Source organism: Lepisosteus platostomus, chromosome 6 (genome assembly GCF_059453375.1).
Source record: "Lepisosteus platostomus isolate fLepPlt1 chromosome 6, fLepPlt1.hap1, whole genome shotgun sequence".
NCBI classification, from domain to species: Eukaryota; Metazoa; Chordata; class Actinopteri; order Semionotiformes; family Lepisosteidae; genus Lepisosteus; species Lepisosteus platostomus.
The window spans coordinates 23026883-23044181 of record NC_142616.1 but is presented as its reverse complement, the minus strand read 5'-3'; the positions used below and the strand labels follow the sequence as shown (position 1 = coordinate 23044181).

Genomic DNA, 17299 nt, shown 5'->3' with positions numbered 1-17299 from the left:
CAGCAGAAAATGGGTATATAATCTCTGCATAATAAAATTTCCACTGAGCTTCTACAAACTAGCATATTTTCCACTGCAGTTCTGCTAGAACAGAAACAAAGTACCCCACACAGCACAGCCCGATTCCTGGACAATAATTCCTCACCTACTGCAGCTTTCCTGAACTACTTCCATGTCTGCTGAAGTGGAACTGTATTAATGTGAAACAAAATGCAGAGGAATGCAAGATTACTTACATTACTTTTTGGCTGAAGATCTAGTTCTGGCAGCTGTACCAATGAATTTTATGTTTGATTTGAATGAATTGCAGCTGTTATTAAGCTGCAATAACTGATATAAGGGTGCCATGGCAGTCATTTGAACTAATTTGAAATGTCATTTTAGTCATCTAAACAAATCACTATACAAAAAAATAAACTTGTAAATACTGACTCAATTCACAAATATTATTAATGTGTAAATCTGCTCTATTTGCTTATTACACTGGCACACAAACTTTGAATTTGCTGTTCATACTGTAATAAAATTGTACACGGACATAAATTACTTCAGACAGAATTCCATAGGCTCCAGCATTGTAAAGCCTGCAGTATAGATACAGAATAAAAACTGTTCTTGAAACAATGTTGCTGCTTTGGTAAATCTATAGCCTTTTACAGAACAAAGAGTAGGCTGGACTGACCAGCAACGTCAGACTTAGTCTAACCTGTGGTCTGTTCACTATCCAGAAGATGTAAAGCAAAGCCTGCAATTTCAAATGTTGCATTAACACCTTTTTCAAGATATTCACTGCTGTGTACACTGTGCCCAAACCTGACTAGAATAGAAAATAAAAAAAATTGGTTAGACCAGACCACAACACCTAAACATAGGACCAAACATTTTGAGTCATCTAAGGAAAAACTCAGTCACTGTTTTTTCTCATTGGTGTTGACAGACATAATATGAAAAAGGATCTCATCCAGCCATTTCTTGAAAGAAACCAAGGTACCATATTCAAAAACATGGCTGGGTGGCTTGTTCTATATTTACATTACCATTTGGCTAAAGAAGTGCCTCCCATTCTTGGTTGTAATTAATTTCCACAGTTTCCAGTTGTGCCGTCTAGTTCACTTTGAAGAAATCCTCAGGATTGACATTGCTAGTGCCTTTGAATACATGTATTAGGTGCCCTTGTACGCTTCTCCGTTCAAGCACAAAAGGTTAATTTCCTTCAGCCTGTCAGTGTAGAACTGGATGACAAAACTGTACACAGTAATTTATTCTGCTCTATTCTATGGACATCCCTCCTGAAAGTAAGCGACTCTTAGAGACGATTGTGCAGATAAACACGGTAGGACCAACAAAAATCTTGACTCGACATTTATGACCAAAGAATCCCCCATGGTCGTCTTTTTGCCATTGTCAACAATAATGTGTTATTTCCAGGTAGAGCTCCTAGTTTTCTAGACGCCATAAACGAGCCCAGCTGTCGTGGAGCTCGGATGACTCTGAAGCTTTCTTTAATCTGCATCCTTTTGTAGTAGAGGATGACTGTCTTCCATGGGCGCAGAGCCATCCAACAAGACATATTTGGGCGCACTTTTCCCAGCAGAATGGATGGTCTTGGGTCATTGACCTGGTCAACCACGGTACACTGAAACAGTCCCAAATTCACTTGCAAAGCAAAAACACCATTTAACCCAATCCAAGAGACAATCTACACCAAAAAGAGTCGTCAGAGCAATTCCCTGCTATCATCATACTGCACATCTAGCAGGAAAGGTTGTACTAGTTATTTAAATGATCACACCATAAACCAACGTGCTCCTTCAGAATAAACCAACTGGTATTAAGTACATCTATCTTCATGCCAATTGGAAAACTGTTTACTACCCCAAATTTATTTAAGAAATTGCACAGAACTTCTTTTGTGGTTTTGAAAATGGCATTCAGCTGTGAGAAAAAAAGTAATAGAGAAGGTTTTTAACTTAAAAGTCAAAAGTAGAACTTGTACCCCATGACCTGTCAAGCATTTTCAGTTATGCGCACGCACAGTTTGAACAGGCTTAGGGTAGATCAGTTTCAATTACACCCTGAAACAGGATATATAAAAGGGGAATCAAACAATTTGGAATGTCTACATTAAAGACAGAAACAGGATAAATAAAATCTGTTGAATCTAATGGTAAGGAATTTATGGGGACAATGTCAAGCCAAAGCCAAAATATGTACTATTTAAATTTAATTAAGTGTGGTTAATGACTCAAAAAGGTAAAACAACATTTATGTGAATTCTGCCTTTATGTGCGTTTTTGAGCCACTGTAAGATCTTCCTCTAATGTTGACTTTGGAAGGTATTCTTTGTACAATAAGTCCTTTTCCTGAGGAATTTTCTAAAAGTCCTTGTTAACTGAAGGAAACGTACTGCACAATCAGCTAACGCATGCAGTGTTTTATTTCAATTTTTTTTCCACTTTCTCCAGCAAGTCAGCATTGTTTCTCAGCATGACATTTCTGACTTCAGCACGGCAGAAAATACACCCATTGATACAAGTTAGTCGTTTAAAAATGTAGTCTATCTTCTTGCTAAATAACTTTGTCAGGTCATTACTCCTTTGTGGCTACAATTTCCCATTTTTTAAGAACTGCGTCACTTGTTTCCAAACATCTGAAAAATGTCTACTGTAATGAGACTTGAGTGGTTTGATGAGTCTACATCACATAACAAGGAACATATGGATGAATTCAGTACAAAACAACTTTGCTGAGGTCTAAGAGTCACAGCACGTTAATCTCTAATGTCACAGGTAGACTTGTACTTAGCTACACAAATCAGCAGTCACCGTTCCTACCCATAATCGCTTTACCTCAACAAGGAGATTTCATACATGAGAAAACCAAACATGAAAATTATTCCATACATGAGAGCAAAGCACCAGGTTGAAGCGATAGAACCTTGGAGAGGTTGAAAACCATTAACACACTCGACAACTGGTCTCCATTCACTTTCCATCACTCTACTGTGTCTTTGAACTTGTAAAGCCAGTGAGTGTGATCTTGAATAGTCTTAGGGCAGATCTTTTCTGCATTCAGAGAGGCCATTCTCTTCTAGACTGGCTCGTGTTTGAAAGAGCATTTCCTTCCATTAGAGCAGAGCACTCACACACAGGGGATGGTGCTGAGGCACTGGGGTTAACAGCGTCCTCACAGCCCTTCAGTCTTGGGTTCAAATCCAGCCCCAGGCACCCTGTGTGGAGTTTATATGTTTTCACATGGCAGTGCGAGTTTATGTCAAGTGCCTTGGTTATCTTCCAACCTTTCAAAGATATGCTAGCTAGACTAACTGGCATCTCTAAGTTGTCCCTGTGTGCAGATAAGCACGTGCCCTGAGAAGCTCCCCTTGCTTGCAATGCTTTCTGGGATAGAATGTGGGTTTTCACAACCCTGACTAGGAATAACATACTCGGATAATGGATGTATGGATAGCTGCACAGGAAAAAGCCTGCTGCACAGGGCAATTATTTAATCTAAACAGGCTAGGAGAAGCTTAAACACTCAGTGCCTCTGAGGATTACTCAGCTGCAGTGTCCAATGAACAGTTTTACAGCCACCTTAATATCATTACAGCTCATTTCGTACTTTAAATACTGTCTTACTGACGTATATATAAAAACAAAAACCATCAAAAGCCTCCAGAAAATTCTTGAGGGCAGCAGATGAATAATTTGAAATACGATCAAGAAAATCCCCACACGCATTTTGTTGTCTTAAAATCAGGGCTTTGACTCATGCCAACTACAAATTAGAAATGCAGTACTGTACATGGTTTTGGCTGCCCAAGCCTTCCCAAGTCCATTCCATGGATAGCTCACAGCTGTAATTCTTAGTTTCAGACCAGAGTAGCAAGAGTGGTAATGACAATACAGCTGGCCATGCTGAAAAGAGTGACAATAGGTTTAAATGTAGCACAGGTCTCAGTAGAAATGCTCTCTGCCCTGTCAGATCCAATGAAAACCACTTCCCATCCATTCCCATAAGACGTTATTACTGAAAGGCAGCCATTTGGCCTCTCTACCCTGATTGGTAGTAGGTAATAGATCCAGGAAGCTCATCCAGCCGTTTCTGTAAAGAAGCCAGGGTATCGGCTTGAACAACATGGCTAGGCAATAATGGAGCAAGGTGTCTAGCCATGTTTGCCTCTTGTTCTCAGTTTTAACGGCAAGTCCCAGTTCCTGCACTGATCCTAATGTGTCACACGTGGAGAAGGACAAACCTACATAACCGCATGGCTTACAGCAGAAGTCCAATGCATTGCCCGATTACCGATGCATGTTTATTTTACATGTATGCAGCGCCTTGCATAAATATCCACCCTCTTCCGAAAATGTCCCATTTTGTTTAACTTAAAAACATACTCTTTATGAAACTAAATATTTTTATATTAAACTTGACAGCCCAAACTGAACAATTGAATGGGTGAAAGAAGTTAAATGTCATAAAAAACTGCAAAGAAAAACAAAAACTAGAGTGTGTTGATTACATTAAATATTCACTCCCTTTGCTATGACAAGCCTAAATGAGATCAGGAACACAAAAAATACTTTGATATGCCATAATTAGTGAATGACCTCTGTGAACTACAAATGATGTATTGCAACAAAATGGGACATCACTGGAAGGGAGTGAATACCTTTACAAGGCTCTGTATACATTGAATTTGGAATAAAACTGAACCATGTTAAAACAGTCAGATAAGACTACATGTTTTTGCCAGAGGACACAGAAACAGACATTTATAGAAACTGCAAAACCAAGCCGGTTGCAACCAGCTTCCATGCTTGTGTTGGACACTTCATACAGTGGGTCCAAAATTCTTTGTAATTCAAGACAATTCTGATTCTTTGAAGGTTTTCTTGGGAATTGCACTGGTGTTTAATTAAAAGACAAGACTTTTCCAGTACTTTATGTGTCCACTACTCCTACAGTATGCAATAAAAACTACAATTCACAAGTTATTTCTATATGACAGAGGGAGGCTTTGGGTTAACTAGGGGAGTAAGATTTTCAATTTGATAGGCTTTTCCAAAATCTTCACAGTCAATTGTTCAGGGTAAACCAGTTTAAGGATGTTGTATTTAGAAAAAAAAGTTTGTTTTCTTTCAATAATTTAACCAGACCAATATTAATTATTATTAATATATCCCAAGTATTACTGTTTTTTAATAGCAAAATCTTAATATATTAAGAAATTACATGAACTTGCTAGTTTTGGTATTAGAGTTAACAAATGTCTAGCTACTGTATATACTGAACAACCTTAATGTTAAATTGGTGGATATTAAAATGAATTATATGAAACTGCGTCTAATTTGTTTTATTTTTTGCCATTTCTTTTAAAAACCACATACAATTTATTTCTCCAAAACCAGTTTTCAGGGTTCAAGGACTCAACTCACAGAGGGTGTGATCTGCTTTATGTCATTCTAAAAACATACTCTAAAATTCTGTTATAACACCTTTTCACTTTCATGAAGAAGGTAATTTAAAACTTTCTCTCCAAACCAGCTATACATAACCGCTACATGTACGGTATCGTTTTGAATTCCAAATTAGAAATACCTTCATATAAATACACCATCACAATTCAACAGGTGTTCACTAGTTAAGTCAAAAACGAGCTGTTTTTCTAATGCCATTCCTTTCCTATACATTTTATTGAAATGTGCAGCTATCAAAGTAAACTACTTCCTTTACATGGCTTTACAGTCTTTCAGTGCCTCTGTACAGCCCACAGCTTTAATCACAAGACTGCCAACTCATGATGAGTTCCACACCTGGAAGCCCCTTTAGAACACTTCGGAAGACAGAGCATGTTCCTGCGTTAATTCCAAGAACGAAAACATTTCATTTTAAAATTGGTTATTATTCACAAGGGACACTACACAAAGTCTGAAAGGTTTTTTTTTCCACACTCCCATTCTTACTTGAGTGAGAATGGGCCATGGACGGTGTTAGAATGGTTTTTAAAATGAGCCATGTTAGCCAGATATTCTTTCTGCGAAGCCTGGGCTACATTCCTTTTTCTGTGCCTTGGGGTCCCCTTGCATTTAGTAGTAATAACTCCTTGCTTTCCTTCCCAAAGAGCTTTACACCTTAGATGGGGCCCATTCCATCCACCACCAGGCTGACGTGTGGCAGACAGGCATTTCTCTACACAGCAGATCGGGAGGAAAAGTGAGAAAATGCTGCTCTTTAAATAGGCCAGACTGAGCAGGCCCGGAGAGGAATTTAACCAGAGCACCAGGGGTGACACCCTTATGAGCAGCGCCATGGGATCTCAGATGACCAAGTAGTCATAACCTTGATTCAATATCTTCCTTCCTATGCCACAGTATCCCAGGTCACAATGATGACTTTAATAAGTGTGGGAGTAAAATTAAGGGACAGAAATAAAAACGCACTAACAGTTGATTTAAAAAAGCGGAATTTATTACATCAATAGTATTTTGACAGCTAAAAAATAGACAGATGGCAAAAATGTTAATCTTCTTGGTCATATATGTATAAAGATTATTCAATCTGAAAAATATTTAGCTAATTTTAATATTTTTAATTTAAGCATTTGCTAGTCTTGGTAGAAACATGATATAGGATAGTAGATAGTAACTTCTATCAACTGGAAATTAAATTTGCTACAATAAGCAGATGTACCCGAGATCTCTTGGTATGAGATGCACAAGAGCTATAAAGGTATCTCCCACTGGCCAGGAAGATGTGGATGTAAAGAGCAGAACTAAAAGTTACAAGGAAGACAAACAACTCAACTATTAAACTGGAGTGTTATTATAAAATGAAAGGACTCACCCTTGTAACACAGAAGGCTAGCGTCCTCCATTCTGGAATGTGCGATGCCCTGTATTTTCCAAAACCAATACCCTTAATCCTAATTTAATTAACAATTAATCTTTTTAGATGAAATAATGACGTATTTTAAGAATTATTATTGTGGATGTGATGGTGCAAGAAAATGTCTCACATTTTCATAAAAGAAAATACAATATTCTTATGGAAGCTAAATTACACCTTATACAATAATAAAGATGGCTTAAAAGTGTTTTTAAAATTATTTAAAGCAAAGGGCAAAAGATTTTTGTGAAACCTAGCCACATTGTATCTTATTTGCCAAAAGTGACTTACATTTCTACAGCAATTCAAGTAAGATACCATGCTGAAGGGTAAGACAGCAAGTCAGGATTTGAACCTCCAATTTTCCAGTTTTGGAAAGAGCCCTGACCACTGTGTGACAATGCTGCCTATAATATATGCACAAATCCTCAATCTTTACCAAGATGATTCACTAATCGTCTATTAATCTTAATAGCCCTACCTGACTTAACAATGATTACATTTCAGTACAAATATTTATATAAAAATGCCACATTGTTGAACAGTGGCACTTTTTTTTTCAGTGAAAAAAAAATCAGATAATTTTTGTTGTACTTGCATGTTTTGGAATAGCCAATCGCTTTACGCATCTCTGCTTCCACCTATGATCGCTGTGCAAGACTGTGTAACCCCTTACACTTACCTAGCTGTTTTCTAGACACTCAAAGCGCTTTACAGGTAATGGGGACTCCCCTCCACCACCACTAATGTGCAGCCCCAGCAGCCATAGTGCACCAGTACACTCCCCACACACCAGCTCTCAGTGGGGAGGAGAACAGAATGATAAAGCCAATTCATAGATGGTGATTATTAGGAGGCCATGATGCCGGGGTAACAACTCTACTCTTTTTGAGAAACACCATGGGATTTGTAATGACCACAGGACCTTGGTTTTACGTCTCACCCAAAGGGTGGCGTCTTTTTACAGTATAGTGTCCCTGTCACTATTTTGGGGCATTAGGACCCACACAGACCCCAGGGTGAGCACCCCCTGCTGGTCCCACTAACACCTCTTCCAGCAGCAACCTTCACTGGCTTGGCAGATGTAAGTTGCAGGATGACATGGCTGCTAGCATAAATATGGGAAAACGAGGAAGTGTGGGTGTGGGAACCCGCCCACCTCCAAGCTCCTCCTCTTCCGGCACCTCACAGACAACACAGCCCCGTATGGAGGCTCAGTGCTGCCTGGAGGAGAGCTGTGTGCCTGCAAGCACCTGGGAGGCCACAGGGGTGGCCGTTCTGCTGTCTAATCCCACCTTCCCCTTGCACTCAGTCAGCTCTGCACTGCCATTCGGGGAATCCGGATCACGAGCACTCGGACACAATCCGAGGAATTCCCAGTGACATGACCCAGCTTAAATTCCGATAACAGAGAAAACTTTAAAAATACACTATCTTCTCCAGACCCATTCTTAGGTGAGCAATGAAAGTCATACGCTACATTTAAGAAGATTCAGAAGTCCAGCCATGGAATGGGGATCCAATAAAATGGACAGAAAAGACTAACTTTAAAAGAGGGGTTGGGTTACTTTCCTGTCTGATCACCTACACATGCATATATGATTGCTGGCTTAGATGGTGCTTTGAAGTGCACTGGAATTACTGGACCTTAGAAACATGCATACTTCAACTTTAAAAAGTTTTTGTTGTGAAGAAATAATTAACACAATGTGTATACTATGGTCATGAACCAACTGTACTGGATCTGTAAACTGTATACAACATTTAAAATCTTAAAACTATAGAACAAATGTGTGCAAATGTTTGGCTACATTCAAGGAATGCAAAATAAGCCACAAAATTGCTGACACTCTGTAAATATCTACTTAAAATGACTAGGATTGAATAGGAGGAAATGCCTCTAACTAACCCCAGAGAAAAGACAGGAACTGAAAATCCTTTTACTTAGCCTTTTCTATCTCTGTTGCTATAAATAGAAAAGAAAACAAGGTTCAAAGCAGTCCACCTGCCAAGTGACAGGCAAAGTATGAAAGGAATCAGGGGAGTCAGAGAGCCTGAATGTCAATGCAAGTAAAAACTAAAAACATAAAGCCAGCAGTAAGGTATCACAGGAGGTTACAGTTTACTACCAGTGACAAAAAGACCGTAATCAGGTTTATGACCATGTGAAAAAGAACTGGCGTTTTTCCAGTCACAAACCCTTGTTCCTCACCTTGAGATGTCTTGGATTTGTGATGTCAGCTAATTTGTGCTTGACTCCTTGTTCTGTGGATAAGCATTTCCACTAAGAATGAATCAACACACTGATGTATTGGCATTATATAGAAGGATACAAGAGGGATTTTCTACATTAAAATGGTAAAGTGTTGATTCATGGAAAATGGTCAGCTTAATAAAACCTGAAATCCTCTATCCCCAAGAATGCAACAGTCTTCATTTGCTATATATATGTCAAATAAAGACTGTACATATATGCATGCTCAACTTTAAAAATACATGTATACTGATGTACTTTTTGCTATTTAGTTCTTCCTCCTATATAATGAAGAACCCTTAAGTGAAATCTCTTGGCTTGTGCTGCAACTAAATCGGTGATCGTATTTCATACTGGCACTATTTATACAAAGTACAGCTGGAAGATGGTGGAGAACACGAGTAATGCTCAAAATATTTGTTTGAGTCTCAAGATGAACAAGAAGAGATGGAAGCACTCTTTATGGTCTAAGACAGAAATTCAGTATGAACACAGCGTTATAGATAAAACAATATTCTAATGGTAAAAACTAAAGAGGAAAAAATTGCCAACATCACACTGCATGATCGCAGTTTTGGAATAACCCTGCCAAATCCTTTGGAAACCGCTCTGTACATGACTGCATGTCAAAAATAACTCTCTGAGGCAGAACAGCTTATTACAGTGCAGAACGGAAGAGAAACAGACAGTGAGTAAGACAATGAGCAACTTATCTACAAAACAGGGAAACAATATCCAGAAACACAAGGACGAACTTCCATATGCAGCTCGTTGGCGGATTTTTTATTCTATCACTGAACAGAAAACACATGGTCATTATAATCAAAGGCAAGAGCATCTAGCCATGGCATATTTAGAGTGAGTCAAGTTGGCTCGCAGCGTTCTCTTGCTCAGACCTCTTCCCTTACAATGACTGGTCCATGTGTGTTACCAACTTGAAGCGTGATCTGACCAGATTGCAGAAGGAAAGCCTGGCTGAGCCTGGATAGAATTAGAATGGGAAACCCAGCAGAAACCCAGTTTCACTTAGGAACATTTAGAGAAGTGTTGCTGATAAATCACTACTGTCTGGAGCTCTTCCCTCTGGTCCACAATCTCCAAACCCAGTATGTGGCGTTTGTGGAAACTGCACTGGAGGAGATGCCATCCTTCAAATGGGATGTTAAACTGAGATCCGGACTACCTGGTCAGAAACGACCCCACGGAACTGGTCATAACAGCAGAGGGTTATTAACCTTCTTTCAACTGCTGAAGCCATTTCTCACTTACCCTCTTGATATCCTGTGGACATGGGATTGCTGGTACATTAACCAGGTATGGTTTTGCACATCAATGCTATATACAAAGCACTTCAGGATTCAGAGATGAAATGTGCAATACAAATGTTAGCAATTATTACAAAATGCTGCAATTTGTATTATTTCGAGATGAAACTGCACATAAAACGACATGCGTTTTAGAAAGTATGCAATGTCAGTAACTTCATTCAAAAACAACATCCATTTTCAAATTGTCCCCACACAAGGCCCCATAGATCTTTAAATTCACAGAACCAGTTGTTGGATATTTGGGCAAAGCCTGCTTGTGACTTTTAAAGACCATTTGTCACACTGAATGGAGAACCGATCACAAGAACTTAGTTTGACAGGGATTAGTGTTCACCCACGACCCTTCAGATGCCATTGCCCAGTGGAGATGGCAGACAAGTTCTTGTTTTTGAAATCTTTCAGCTGTACCAATCGGCCTTAAGAGTCATCACATACTTACCATCTCAAGCCTTTTTTGACTACAAAAAGAGCAGATTTAAAAGACATCTCAGCTGTCGCATGAGCTTGAGTAAAAATTGATTGGCGTGTGTAAAATGCTATCTTCAGCTCAGTTCAAGCAGAAGAGAAGAACCTACTGCCTGCAGGAAAATTCTTCTCAGATCTTTTTGCTTCGTTTCATGATGCTTCTCGACCCCATACTTCTTTCTAACTGTGCCTGCCGCATCAAAGGTGGGGCAGACACATTTGTCTTTGACACAAGTAAACAAAAAGTCATGCTCCCGCTCATGGTGAAAACAGAAGATTTTGACAGACCAACAGAGTTCCATTTGCTGAATTATTTTCTTTAAACTGTAATTTTTATAATGCTACAAGATAGTCCAGGACCAAAAAAACAACCTAGACATAGACAAGCCCTAAACAGAATGGGGTACCAATAAAAAATGGCAAACGGAATGTTCAGATATACAGTTAGAAAAAAATAAGTTAAAAAATTGGATTTTATATTAAAACTGCATAATACTCTAGATACATCATTGAGAACACTGTCTAAAATTGTGGTCACCGTGTTGCAAAAAAGATATTGCTACTGTGGAATAAGTCCAGAGAAGAGCAACCACATACATTCCTGGGCTCAAAGGAATGTCTTACACTGGCAGGCTTAAAGAACTGAATCTAGCTGAATTGTCTATGAACAAACTAGGAAGAGGCCTGATTGAAGCAACCAAAACCCTCAAAAGGTCTCGCCCAAGTCAACACTTGAAAATTGGACTTTTTCAGAACACACCATGAAAAACGAACCAGGGCACTTATAGAAACTATGAGGAACTGAGAACTGGTGGCACAGGGGGTTATGGGAGTCTGAAACAAGTAACCCAGCCATATTGTTGAAGCCAATACCCCAGTTTCCTTCACGAAATGCCTGCAACCAAACAAGTGAGGTGCAACACATGGCCTTCTCATGCTTGTACCATTTATGTTCTTATAGGATCTACATCCTAATGACTGTAAAATAAGTGCTTTAACCTTCCCCATCTACACTGAGTAATATTAAGTGACTAATACTTCATGAAACCTTGAAGAACAACATCATTTAATACAGCCAAGAAAGACAGGTTATAAAAGCTTACTGTCAATGATAACAAGGAGGCTTTGTAAAGCCTTAGGAGGGAAGGCCAAATCAGAAAGGTAATCAAGACTGGACACTACTTCCAAAGCTTGTCTGAGTCTTGCATTTCATAGAGGTTTAAGTCTGAAAAACCTTTAGTAGGTTACAGTGATATTGATGGTGAAAACAGACATACAGTAACCCCTACTGTACACATTCAAATTAATTTCACATTTATTATTACAAGACCCAACATTGCTGATGTATGGCATAAATGAAAGCCAATAGGCTTTGCATTATGGCACACAGGTCAGCAGATATACCAAAAAAAATCTATTTTCCCCCTTTAGCTTTCCCAGTAAAAGAGCTGAGATACAATAATTTTTCTTCAAGTACTCTTTCAGAATACAGAATTCACTGTACAATGTTCTACAAGGCAGATAGTACCGCATGACCCCTGAAACTCAATGCCTTGGAGTTTAGCAGTGATCCTACTTTTGAACATTAAGCAGCATTGCTCCAGTCACTGCCATTTCAAGCTTTTCAGATTCCCTGTAGTGCTTATCCATACTTTTGTGGCACTGAAAAATAAGGGCATTAAGCTTTTCTTCCACTGTAAACGATAGACAAAATGCTCACGGAATCATGCAAAATGTCAGAGCGCTGCCCCACATCAGTTCCAGTTGCATTATATTATAACTTTTCAAAGAGCTAATGCATTCTTGGTAGTCTTTTATCTGCAAAAAATGTCTGTGTTGCTTTCTTGTTAATATTTTATTCCTTAGAAAGAATAAGAAGTGCCAAATATAAATGTTAAAAGCCAGACCTTTTTTAAACCTTAATATCTCATGCATTATCTACCACACAGTCCTTGCATTTCAATTAAATAATAAAATCCAAAGAATCTACAAAGAGGAGGCCAAAGCTGCATTTTGAGGCCATCTTTGTTTTATCAAGCTCAAACACACTCACTAGTGAAGCAATAGGTTTTCCTACATGTGCTTTTAATTTCTTCTCTCCTGTTGCAAATGAAGTTTTTGTTATGAATACTTTCGTTTCAAAAGTTTATAATAAGCAATTCTTCTGAGCTGCAAAATAAACTAGGGGCATTAAGAAAGTGGTTAAGAAAAGGGAGGAAAATCTTCACATTTTGAAACTGTCAGGCATATTAACATCCAGAAAGGATAAGCCACAACTATTTAAGACAAGTCTAAAAAAAGGTAATTACATATTTATGAATGTGCAATAGTTTTTGTTGACTGTGACAGGATTTATCTGCATTTCAGCGCTTAGTTAAATTAAACTGAAAGTCTTCAGGAATGCGACCAAAAACAATCTGGAAAATAATTCCATATTAATCACAACAATAGGACTTCTCAAGAAGAAGGGGGTCGTGTCCTCAAAAGATTACTAAAAAAACAGTGAGTTTAATTATTCAGGATGGGAAATCCAGTCTGTCTGATTTAAGAGGTGACTTTACCAGATTTTCATTGCTTAATGATATATATGATATATATACTGTATATACAAAAAAATATTTACTTTTTAAAACCATGTCATTTTCTTTCAGAAAGGAAAGACTTTTTTCAGTGTAACACCAACTATAATAATTGCAATGCTTTGTAAAATGCCACCAACACAAGACAATACTGAGTGAATAACACAGTGAAGAACAATTAATTCCCATCACTTCACAACCCAGGTTAAATATATCTGGAAATAATTTAACAGATACAATCCGGTCTTAAACTAAAACACAGGTTGCTGACTTTCTCTTTTGCAGCATCTACCTAGCAGAGTTTAGACATTTAAGAACAGCTAAGAGGATAAATGATTGAACTGTAATGATCTTAGCATCACTTTGAAGTCCACCCTAGAGGTCACGGATTTCTACAGCAAAAACAGTCAAATGGAAAAGGGACCTATATTTTGATTAAAAATTATGCTATTTTAAAGACTCATATATCTTTTGTTGGATTTGAATAACAAGAGAAGCAAGCCGAAAAAGCTTTACTGGGATTTTAAAATAAAGTACTTTGTTTTGGCTTAACTTTTCTACATTTAGAAAAAATCCTCCATTTATTTAATTTGGCACTTAACATTGATCTGCCAGATCATTTGTAATTTTAAAAGGCTAGGTTGCATATTTCTTTTACTTTTAAGTAAGACGTTCCTGATAAACATAAGTGTACGTCTGGCACTGTGTAAATGTAATGGACATGCCTTTCTGTGGAGGGGATTTATTTCTATTAATGAAATCCACAGGATCACTTCACTTCAGCTAATAAAGCACCTGAACAGAATTATCCAATAACATGTAAAGGGAGATCAAACCCAGCACCTTCAAAGACTCCACAACTGCTACGTTGGTCAGTAAAACTGAAATATTTTCTTAAAAATTATACTTATTTTCAAGTTGAAAAATCTTTGCTGATAGTCTCCAAGCAGTCACCTGGAGTTAATTTCATGCAAGAAGTGGAGTCTTTCCCTGCCCTTCGTTACAAATGATCTGTCTGGCTGGGCTGCACGCTCACAGGCGTTTATGTATTTTTCCACACTCTGCCAATTAGACTTCCAATTGCTTTCCCTAAAAGCCTTTGTCAAAGCCTGAGAAAGGAATAAAAACAGGGCAAGTTCAGTTTTTTTTGGCTTTTTCAAAAAGCAAAGTAGAGGCCAATTTTTTTTTCCTTTGCTTGCTGTTTTAGAGTGCCAGACCCACAACCTGCTCATCAATGCTTTAGGGAACTGACCAACATTCTGCCAAAACAGAACATGCAAACGTGGTTACATCTAGTAGTAGAAATAATAAAAATAATAAATCACCATTACCTTCTGAAAGAAATCCTCCCCACCATTGACCTTTCCCTCTGTGGCAGCTGCAAAAAAACATTTTTTGTTTAAAATCTCAAAGATAATTCAATCAAAAACACACTTCCCCATCAGATTTAAAGATTTATGAAACTGTTTAATGGCAGTAATTACTGATGATCAGAAATCTGAAAATAATTGGCTATTAAGGTACTTTTAGAGTAGATCTAGTGATATTGTGCTTGGCACATCTCAATCCTTAGTTAAAATAAAGCACATGTGAAAATAATCATTTGTGTAAAACACAACTTTTTTTTTTAAAGACTTTACATATGGTGATCATAAATTTGGATGGTTCAGGTACAGGTCCATTATTTTTTTAGGATATTCTGTAACGGAACAATCTCTTAAGCCTTAACACTAATATCAACAGTCTGAGTCCCTTTTTTACAGCAGCTGACAATGAGACATGGCCAGAGTAATAAAAATCATATAAACTTTCAGTTGTACTGAAAGTTCGGCATTTCAGATTGCAAAACAACCACTGAATGAATTTTCAATCCACTCCTTGAAGGAGAACAAGGTCTAAAATTAAATTTATTTTTTCAAGGTAAAACTACCCACAATCTAAAAAAAGTGGTGCACCCCATTTAATGCTGTGATATTACTTCCAGTCTAAAATCATTGCTAACAGGTTAAAAGGAAAACCATTTAAAATGATTCAGTAAACCAAATAAGAACATTTACCACACAGGCCTCTGTCTCTAATTATTTGCACTTGTGTATTTAATGTTTGAATGGGTTATATGCGAATCCTTGACCTGACTTGATGAGGATTTTCTGTGCGACAGACCAAAAAAAATGCAGTTACAGAGCTAAAGTATTTGCACTTCCAAATATGAATCTGGAACGCCAGCAAAGGGTAACGTTACAGATGGAAAGCGCACCAGTACAGAAAGGTGTGGTGCAAAGGGGTGGCCTTCACAGATGTTTGTCACATTGTAGACAAATTATAAAAGCTGCTAGCTTTTCTCTGGAGCTGCTTCAAGTCCATCCACTAATAGAGGTAAGTAAAAAAAGATTGATCATTTTAAGATTTTCAAACGTTTTGTTGTAGCAGTCCCTGGTAACTCCTGTTATAATACACTAACATATTTCGCCTCTTTCATCACTCCTCCCTGTCCAAACAAAACAAACAACACTGAGGTGGCCAGACAATTTTGCAGAAGCTGTAATGTGTTCATTTCCTTTACTCATTTCAAATACAGCTTTAACTTATAAATACTGTTATTTCACGACTAACACCAAGAACTACGGTCCAGAATGTTAACTTGGGAATTATGTAGTCGGGAATCCATTTCACATAATCACTCATCGAGCAAAAGGGTGGCTCCCTTATTTCAGTCCCTCCGTACATACTGTATTTGTGAGGTTTTAAGGAACCCTGAGAACTACATCACAATCCTAACCACAATTCAGCTGAAAGCAGACAAATGTTTTCCTTTTGTTGTAGTTTTTAATGGATACATAAGCACAAAAAAATCCCAATTTGTTTGAATAGTAATTACATATAATTATATACAAGATCCTTGTTTCTAATCCAAGCTGTGGCCACCCACAGTTACAAAAATAATCCACACAATAAGGATTTCTGTCATACAATCATTTACTACAGCCAGCTTTACACCCAAATCAATACATTTTTTTAAATGTTGAATTGCCTCTTATTTTTGTTATGCCCTCCCTATTCTAGAATCGACAATTGTGTTTTTCAAAAGCCAGCCCATGGAAATGGACACAGGAGAGAAAGAGGAGATCTTGATAGACTGTTCTGAGACATTCCCCTTTTAATGCAGCACAGACAATATAGTCCCATACTGCAGGATCAGCACCAACTGGAGAGGGGACATCGACAGCACCACAAACTGTTTGTTCACAGTGTAGGCAGGTTGGAGAATCCCAGTCACAGTTAGCTAGTGACAGGACCAACAATGCCTGGAACACAGAGCTCAGCCTGTCTGCTCTGGTTGAGACAGCTGGCAGGTTCCTACACTGGAGCTGGCAGTACTTTTCAATTCAGAGATATTTTTTCATTTATTCAAAAAGGAACAAAGCACAGGAAGGAGATCATACATTTTATGTTGTTTTAATCCCCACCCTCAAGTTGCTAATCCATAAGAAAAAAAAAGCATATACTGTACATTATGCTTTATATCCCCTAAAAAGCTATAAGGAGATTCCTTTCAAAGAATAATCTGCAGTATGACTTCATCTTCTCTTGCAACAAGCCATGAAAGATGACTTCAAGGAACATTTTAACAGTTGATCATGGACATTGTAATGAGTGACTTGTATGATCCACACTGAGCTTTATTAATAGCATCACTTGTACAGTATAATTTACAGAACCCCATCAGGTCCTGATTCATCTCAAGTGCTGCCTCGACCCGTAGCACTTCCACCTCTTCCACATTT

The 17299-nt window shown here is 38.0% G+C and overlaps 1 protein-coding gene across 4 annotated transcripts in view; it reads right to left on the bottom strand.

Moving 5' to 3' along the window:
- Window positions 1–17299, bottom strand: part of LOC148661326 (protein bicaudal C homolog 1-like) — an 87498-nt gene that overhangs the window by 38052 nt on the left and 32147 nt on the right. For all 4 annotated transcript variants that reach the window (XM_088634851.1, XM_088634852.1, XM_088634853.1 and 1 more), the window contains one exon: window positions 14846–14892. In XM_088634851.1, the coding sequence (XP_088490977.1) occupies window positions 14846–14892 (47 nt within the window). The remainder of the gene's footprint in view (window positions 1–14845; window positions 14893–17299) is intronic.